General features: G+C 65.6%; 1 protein-coding gene across 1 annotated transcript; it reads left to right on the top strand.

Annotated features, from left to right (window-relative positions):
* Nucleotides 1–4,187: 4,187 nt before the first annotated feature.
* Nucleotides 4,188–8,431, top strand: LHX1 (LIM homeobox 1). Its single transcript, XM_062592605.1, has 5 exons — nucleotides 4,188–4,357; nucleotides 5,794–6,020; nucleotides 6,282–6,559; nucleotides 7,303–7,468; nucleotides 8,052–8,431. The coding sequence occupies exons 1-5, from the start codon at nucleotides 4,188–4,190 to the stop codon at nucleotides 8,429–8,431; spliced, it is 1,221 nt and encodes a 406-aa protein (XP_062448589.1).
* Nucleotides 8,432–8,644: the final 213 nt, after the last annotated feature.

Raw genomic sequence — 8,644 nt, 5'->3', positions numbered from 1 at the left:
GGCCGAGAGGAGCGCGGAGCGTGGCCCGGGCAGCGCCGCCCCGACGGCTGCCACCCCTCGGCTCTTCCCCTCCCCAGCGCCTTCGTTTGTTCGTTTTAAAATATTGCGAAGGAAAGGGAAGAAAACAGAACCAAAAAAAAAGGGGGGGGGAGGGTAAGCTCAGTGCTGTCGGGGAAAGGGACGGGGGAGTTTTCCAGGTCACAAGCACAGAGAAAAAAACTGTTTTCCCAGATCCACTTCCCAGCGCTCTTCACCTTTCCTCTGCCATATATCTGCGGAGCAGTGAGATGTGTCCGCGCCGGCTCCGAAAGGAAGTTTTTTCCTCGTCTTGGCTTAGGGGAGAGAGGGGAGGGAAAATAAATAATAAAAGAAGAGGAGGTGGAGGGAGAGGCGCAACTGCCCCGCAGCGCGGGCGGCCCCGGGTTGCCCCGGCAGCGAGCCCCGACACGGCGCGGCTTGGGGCGCCCTGCGCGGAGCGGCGCGGAGCTGCGCGGCGCCCCGCGCCCGCCCGGGGCGAGCGTGCGGAGGGGCCGGCCGGGCTCCGATGTTTGTACAACACTAGTGCCCCATAAAGGAGAGCGAGAAATCCCATTACCGAGCGCAGTGGTGTAGAAAGGCTGATGATAAACAGGGTGATGTTTAACTAAAAAGACGGGAACGACACCAATAAAATGCAAATTCATCCTCGCCTGAAAAGCTCTTCTTCTTTCGGAATTATATTTAAAATAAAATTGAACGCATTTTCTTGCTCTCCTAATTTGCCCCTTTTTCAACACCGAGAAAGTGGACGGACTTCGGTTTGGAAAGTGAACGGACTGGGTCACTTGGTTTTGCGATATTCCCTCCCCTGCGGGGCCAGAGCGGGCGGGGGGCGCGGGGGTGCGCAGCGCTGCGCGGTTCCTGCCCACCTCCAGGAAACACTGCGTGCTTGTCCGGGGCTGCCTGGTTAAAGCAAAAGAATACAAGAGCAAACCGCGCTGGGCGAAACGCTTTAAAATAGTATTTTAAAATGTATAGATATATCTGTATTAAAAAACAAACAAACAAAAAAAGCCAACCGACTTGGGCTGAGAGTCCCCGGTCCCGCGGCCGGGGATATCGGCTCCTCCCGAGCAGGGCGCTCCGGCCCCGCGGGACAGGCGGGACGCGAGTGGCAGAGGGGCCGTGGGAGCCGCCCCGCAAGCCAGGCAGGGGCCCGGCACGGTCAGCTTATTTTTTCCTGGAAACAGCCGCTACTTTCGGCACTGCCGAGCCTGCCCGGAGGGGGAGGCTCCCCCCCGTCGCGGCCCGCAGCGCCCCGCCGAGCCCCCCGCGCCGCCGAGGCAGCCGCGGCCCCGCTCCGGCGCCGAAACCATGCTCCTGCGGCGCGGGGCTTGGGGGACACCGCGTGTTTCCCGTGGGGGCCGGCGCGGGGGAGCTGGCAGAGCCGTGGCCCGACGGGCGCGTTTGCGGGGCTGCCCTGCCCCGGCCCCGCTCCCCCGGGTCCCGCTCGCAGCCGGCGGCGGCGGGAGGGGGGAAGGGGGTAACCAGATGCTTTCGCTAACGCCTGAAAAAAAAATCGCTGTGAAAAACTGGTGCTTGATGGACATAAGATGCTCATCTCCTTTCTCTCATTCATCCCTACCAACACATGTCACTTGGGGGCCCGCAGTCAAAGGGAAGAGGTCCCTTGACAGAAGAGTACAGCTGTCGCCTTGCAGGGCGAGGAGCGAGGCCGTCGCAGCCACCCTTCCCTCTGCTTTACATGAGAAGAAGCCCATATGCGGGGAGAAAAGGGGCCGGGGAGGCGCCGAGGGCGGGGGGCTGCGTGCGCGCCGAGGGGCTGTATTGATTCCGGCTCTTTTAGCGTGTGCAAGCGGAGGCGACGCCAGCAAACAGCTGGGGAGGGAGGGAGGGAGGGCAGCGAGGCGGGGAGCTGCGGGCCGCACGTGCGCGCCCGGCTGCGAGGCCCCTGCCGCCGCCCGACGGGGCGGCCCGGGCCCGGGGACCGGGGGGGAAGGAGACACGAGTCGCGGAAGCAGCTCGGCGGCGTTTGACCGCTCCGGTCGCCCCGAGGAGGGGCCCGAGCGCGGGAGCGGAGCGGGCGCCGGGCTCGGCGGGCAGCGCTGGGCTTGGGGCGCCGCCGCCGCCGCGGCCCCCCCCCCCCCCCCCCCCCCACACACACACACCGCCCCGGCACGGGAGCCGCTCTCCCGGCTTCATTTTCCTCTTCCCAGCTCCCCATTTCTTTTCTTTTTCTTTCTTTTTTAAGGATGAGGAAAATGCACGTGAAAATAAGAGCAGAGCTGAGCTCCCGCCGCGGGGAGCCGCGACAGCAGGAGGAGGAGGAGGAGGAGGAGGGCTCGCTCCGTTTCCAGGTGGGTTTGCCAGCCAAGCCCCGCCGTTAGGGCGGCAGACACGAGACGTCCGGCGGCGCGCAGCATGCGCGCCCCGCGCCCGCTCCGCCGCCGCGCAGGCTCCGGCCGCGGCCGTGTCTGTCACCCTTCGGCGCTCTCGGGAAATTCAATCCGCCCTTTTCTGCGCTCGTTACCGGCCCGCAGATCGCTGAGCCCGGCGGGTAGCGAGCAGCGGGGGCGCCCCCGGAGCGGGAGCCGCGGGGGGCCCGGGCGCCTCCCGGCCGCTGCCCGGGGCCGCGCTGCCAGCGTGGGCCGGGGAGCGACGCATCCCCGCGAGCGGGACAGCGCCAAGGGAAGGAGGCACCGCGGGCCGACGACCCGGCGATTAACTACGAGCCTGGAAGGTAAAAGCAAAAAGGACTTTTATTCGCCAAAAAAAAAAAAAAAAAAAAAAGGTACATGCCAGTAGCATCCGCCCGCGAGCGGGGCCGCGCGCGCCGGCAAGGGAATCACGGCAGAGGCGCCGCTGCGTAGCTCTGCGCGGGGCGGCGCGGCTCAGCCCCGCGGGCGGCACGTCGAGCCGCGCCGCGCTTCGCACCCCTTTCCGCACCCGCCGGACGGAGTCGCGGGATTCACAGAATAAATATATGGGGGGGGGGAGGATAAAAATAAATTCCTGCCTTGCGCTCGGCGGAGGGGAAAAGCCGCCGCGCACCCCGCGGAGAGGCACCACCTACCAGCTCCGCCGCGCTCCGCGGGCGTCGGCGCGGCCCCCCCCGCCCCGCGGTGGCGGCGGGCGCGGGGCAGCGGCGCGGCCGCGCCGTCGCGGCGCTATAAATGGGCGGGTGCGCGGGCGCGCGGCGGCGCGGGCGCTGCGCGGCGGCTGCGCGGCGCTGCGCTGCGCGGGGGGGGTGGGAGCGGCGGCGGGCGGCGATTGGCCGCGGCGCGGCGTGACGTGGGCGCGCGGTGCATAAGGCGCGGCCGCGGGGCTGCCGGGAACATGCAGTGCGCGGAGCGCGGAGCGCGGCCGGGACGGCGCGGCAGCGCGGGCGGCGCCGCTCTCCCCCTCCGCGCAGCGCCGCGCAGCGCAGCGCCGGGCGCAACGCAGCGGGCAGCGCCGGGCCATGCCGCGCCGGCTCCGCGGGGACGCGGCCGGCCGCTCCGGCTAGCGCGCGGCGATGCGCGGGGGTAGGTAGGAGCCGCTCGCTGCTGCGCGTTGGCAACGGGGCCGCGAAGACGTCGAGAGAGGAGCTGCGCTGGGCTGCGCCTTTCCCCACCCGCGCAAGGACGGCGGCGCTCCGCGGCGCGTAGGGCCATGTCTCCGCGGTAGCAGCCAAAGTCCTTCCGACCGCTGCCGCGTCTCAGATTTTTTTTTTTTTTTTCTCCTTTGATTTCTCTTTGGGAAAAGCAGATGCACTTTGACTCCTGACTGCTCTACCTCAGACCTGAGAAAAAACTCATCACACTTGCTTTTCGGCGTTTTTTTTAATTATTCTTTTTAATTTTTATGAGCGCTGGTCTTTATAGTCGTTGTTGTTTTATTGTTACTATTATTATTATTATTATTATTGCTGTTGTTGTTGCTAGCGGCCGGGATTCTGCTGTTGCGTTGAAGCGCTGGTCTCCTTGGGCAGTGGGTGGTTTCTCCTGTGTATCCCTCCTAGGACACTCGAACGAAGATTTTTTCTTCCTCCCTTTCTTTTTCTCCTCCTTCACTTCTCCGAGGCTTTTAAAACAAACAAAAAGCAAACCTACGCCGGTGTTGTCGTCTTTTTTAAACAAAATTTTTATTTTTATTTTGCTTGACATCTGGGAAACCAATACCCCCACTCTCAGAAATAACCAAAGACAATGGTTCACTGTGCAGGCTGCAAAAGGCCAATCTTGGACCGGTTTTTGTTGAATGTGCTGGACAGGGCTTGGCATGTGAAGTGTGTTCAGTGCTGTGAATGTAAATGCAATTTGACAGAGAAATGCTTTTCGCGAGAAGGCAAGCTTTACTGCAAAAACGACTTCTTTCGGTAAGTACCGGATCCTCCCGCCTGAAGCCCCGGCTCCTTTTTACCCGTATTTTTCGTTTCCTTTTTTCCTTTTTCTGTTTGTTTGTTTTCTTGTTCAGTGTGACTTGTGAAATTCCTTCTCCCCCTCCCCCGGGCACACGGAAACCCGCCCGGAACCTTTGTTATTTCCCGCGGCGGGGGCCGCGGCCGCGCTCCCGCGCCCGCCTCCCGGCCCGCTCCCCGCGGGGCGCCGGGCACCTCGGCTGCCCCGGAGTCGGCTTTAAACGAGGAGCCGGTTCCGCGCGGCGCACGGGCCCGTCCCGGCGGCGTTTCCCGCAGCCGGGCTCGGCCGGCAGCGCGGTTTCCCCCCGGCCGCGCAGCGCCGCGCCGCTATCTCCGCAGCCGAGCGCAGGCAGCTCCGAGCGCGCCGGGCTCCGGGCGGCCTGTGCGCCCCGCTCTCGCCTCCGGAGCGGGGGGGGGCCCGCGCTCCGCGGGCCCCTGCGCCCCCCGCGGGGGAGGCCTTCTCCCGGCGGGTGCCTGGGGAAGGGGGAGGTTCACAGCGCGCCCCCCCCACCCCCCCCGCGCCGCGGTGCCCCTCGGCCGGGCGTGCAGCCCCAGCCCGACGGGGCGTCCGGCCGGCCCCGCGGGCAGCGCTGCGCGCTCGGAGGTGCTAATGCAGAGGAAACCCCGCGGCCGCGGAGGCTGTGGCCGCCGTGCGGAGGTGCTAACGGCGTCTCAATCATCCCCGGGCTGCTCCGCAGGGATGCGCCGCTGCCCGGCACCAATCCACATGCAAACGGAAAATAAAGGCAACGAAATCCCCCGCCTCGGCGCCCGGCCGCGCTGCGCTCCAGCCCGGCGGGGAGCCCCGCGCAGCCGCCGCCAGGGCGGCACGGCCTGTCCCCCGGCCCGGGCAGCCGCGGCTCGGCTCGGCTCGGCTCGGCCGCCCCGGGGCCGCCCGGCAGCGCGTCCCCCGGGCCCCACCGCCGCCGCCGGGAGCCGAGCGCGGCCGCGGCCCGGCCCCGCGCAGCCCGCGGAGGCGCCGCTGCGGCCGGGGCCACCGCGCACAACGGCGCGCCTTTGGCAAATTAAGATCGCGTACGAAATTCTGCTTAATGTTTATTAGAGCGGCGTTAATCAATGTGTCAAGGTTTAAAGGGGAAAGCCTGGACAACTCAGCCCCGGTGCTTAATTAATCTTCCAGCAGTTTATCCTCTGCCCGGATCGGCTTTTCCGCTCGCGTGTAATTCGAAGGCAGGTATTTCGTTAGAAAGGGGGGACGCCGCGGAGGGGTGTTTTGTTTTATTCGCAAGCAGTGCACCTGCCGGGGGGCTGGCAGGGGCGCCCAGCCGCGCGTCGCTTTGCGTGCTCGCTCGGGCGCCGCGCTGAGCGCGGGCGCGGAGGGTGCGCGGGCGCGCAGGCCGCGCTGACCCGCTCCTCGGCCTCTCTCCCCGCAGGTGTTTCGGGACCAAGTGCGCGGGCTGTGCCCAGGGGATCTCCCCCAGCGACTTGGTCCGCAGGGCGCGGAGCAAAGTGTTCCACTTGAACTGTTTTACGTGTATGATGTGTAACAAGCAGCTCTCCACCGGCGAGGAGCTCTATATCATAGACGAAAACAAGTTTGTCTGCAAAGAAGATTACCTAAATAACAGCAATACTGCCAAAGAAAACAGCCTGCATTCAGGTGAGGGGGGGGCGGCGGCCGTCCCGGGGCGGAGGGGGGGCGCGCACGGCCCCGGGGCTATCGCGGCGGCCGCGCTCCTCTCCTCCCCCGCGGCTTTTTCTCGGCCCGGCTCCGTTCCCCGACGCCGTGCACCTCTTTGCCCCTAAACGGGGTGCCCCCCCCCCCAGGCGGGGGCTGCGGCGCCCGCGTCCGCCCCGTCGCGGGGCCGCGGCGGCACCGGGGCCGTCTCGGAGCGTGACTCGCTGCTTTCCCTTTGCGCAGCCACCACCGGCAGTGACCCCAGCCTGTCCCCCGACTCCCAAGACCCTTCCCAGGACGACGCCAAGGACTCGGAAAGCGCCAACGTGTCCGACAAGGAGACGGGCAGCAACGAGAACGACGACCAGAACCTGGGGGCCAAGCGGCGGGGGCCGCGCACCACCATCAAGGCCAAGCAGCTGGAGACGCTCAAAGCCGCCTTCGCCGCCACCCCCAAGCCCACGCGGCACATCAGGGAGCAGCTGGCGCAGGAGACCGGCCTCAACATGCGGGTCATCCAGGTAGCGCGGCCGCGGGGCGCGGCGCGGCGCGGCCGGGGCTTGCGCGGCCCCGGCGCCGGCGGGGGGGATGCGGCAAGCGGCGACCGCGCTCCGCGCTCCCTCGCAGTGCCCTGGCCGCGGAAAGCCGCGTTTCCCCTCGCTGCTGCTACGGTTAGAAACCTCTCCGCGACCCGCGGAGCGCCCCGGCAGCCCCGCGGCCGCCCCGTCCGCGGCCCGGCACGGACGGACGGACAGCGCGGGCACGGCCAGCTGCTTTCCTTTAAAAACTCCTATAAAAACTGCAAATGGTATCGAAATTAATAACCATAAATGTGAGGGGTTAATGGATAAATAAGAATGACAATGCGCTGGAATTATTAAAAGGTTTATAAACCCGCAGCGCTGGGGGTAATGGGGGGTTAAAGGACCATTAAAGACGAGGTTAGATTGGAGAGTCTCAGTGTGAGGGTAATTAGGAGTAATCTTGTCAGGGTAATAAGAATTAACTCAATCATTCTTGACCCGCAGCCGGCGAGTTGCGCGCGGAGGGGCGGCTGCGCGGGGCGTTGCGCGGCGTTTGCGAGGGGAGGGAGCCCCGAGCGGGCCGCTGCCCCCGGGGAGCCGCTGCCGGCGCCGCACCGGGGCCCGTCGCATTTGCGCGAAAGCAAAAGAGAAGCCGCGAGCGGGAAATGCGCGGCCGCGGGGGGTGGTGCTGCCCGCGGCCGCGGCCGGCCCCTGACGGCGGCCCCGGCCCGTCGGGCCAGGTCTGGTTCCAGAACCGGCGCTCCAAGGAGCGGCGCATGAAGCAGCTGAGCGCGCTGGGCGCCCGCCGGCACGCCTTCTTCCGCAGCCCGCGCAGGATGAGGCCGCTCGTGGACCGCCTGGAGCCCGGGGAGCTCATCCCCAACGGGCCCTTCTCCTTCTACGGAGGTGAGTGAGTACCGCTCCGCGCTCCCTTGCGCCCCGAGGCGCGCAGGGCGGCGCGGAGGAGCCGGGCCGCGCTGCGTCCGTGGCCGCGCACCCCGCGGAGATGCACGCTCACGCCCTTTCCCTTTGGTGTGTAAACAGTGCTTTGCTTTGATGCACACACGCGCGCACACACACACACACGCATGCATGCATGCACACACCCCGGTGTGCACCTCCCTGCACGCCTCGTCCCAGCTTGGTGCTGCATTTTGGGGGCCGGTTTGGCACATCCCTGAGTGCGGCGCTGCCCCTGTGCGCAGGCCGCCGTGTTTCGCTCTCCTGCGGGGCTGGGAGGTCTTGCAGCGCCAACTGTTTCGGTGCCCAAACGCTGTAGCTGCAGCCGAGGGGCTCTGTGGGGTGTGTGGGGGGTCCCGCTCGGGACGGAGCCGGAGCGTGGTGGAGCCGGCGGCACTGCTGCCCTGGGCTGCGGTGAGCTCCGCACCCCGTTTGGAGGCAGCCGGGTGCAGCGCCGCTGGAGCGCGCTGTCATTTCCCGGTGACTTTGCCCGTGCGCTACCCTCCCTCCGTCTCTCCTTGTCCACTAGATTATCAGAGCGAGTACTACGGCCCTGGAAGCAATTACGATTTCTTCCCGCAAGGACCTCCCTCGTCTCAAGCTCAGACGCCGGTGGATCTCCCCTTCGTGCCCTCCTCGGGGCCATCCGGCACCCCGCTGGGGGCAATGGATCACCCCCTGCCCGGACATCACCCCTCCAGCGAGGCTCAGCGCTTCACTGACATCATGTCGCACCCGCCAGGAGACTCGCCCAGCCCCGAACCCAACCTGCCCGGGTCCTTGCACTCCATGTCTGCAGAAGTTTTTGGCCCCAGTCCTCCATTTTCCTCGATATCCGTCAACGGTGGTGCTAACTATGGCAATCACTTGTCACATCCACCAGAAATGAATGAAGCGGCTGTGTGGTAGCTTTAAAACAAACTGGGTCTAAGTAAGTGATGATCATCTAGTCTGCTTATTGTTACGGTGTACAGAAGTGAATAAACATAACATCTCTCCCACCCTAAGACAATATTACCTTGGGAACGAACTGAATCCAGCTCACTCCAAGGCAAGCTTTGCTAGAGACCAGGACAATCGCCACGTTATGGTTGTAACAAACAGACAGACAGACAAACAAGG

The sequence above is a fragment of the Rhea pennata genome, chromosome 20, assembly GCF_028389875.1.
Source record: "Rhea pennata isolate bPtePen1 chromosome 20, bPtePen1.pri, whole genome shotgun sequence".
NCBI lineage: Eukaryota > Metazoa > Chordata > Aves > Rheiformes > Rheidae > Rhea > Rhea pennata.
The sequence above is the reverse complement of the archived record's forward strand: the minus strand, read 5'-3'. Positions and strand labels throughout refer to the sequence as shown.

Coding starts and splice junctions, on each gene's coding strand:
- LHX1 (XM_062592605.1), top strand. CDS start 4,188: ATGGTTCACTGTGCAGGCTGCAAAAGGCCAATCTTGGACCGGTTTTTG. Junction 4,358..5,793: donor TGCAAAAACGACTTCTTTCG/GTAAGTACCGGA, acceptor CTCTCCCCGCAG/GTGTTTCGGGACCAAGTGCG. Junction 6,021..6,281: donor AGAAAACAGCCTGCATTCAG/GTGAGGGGGGGG, acceptor CCCTTTGCGCAG/CCACCACCGGCAGTGACCCC.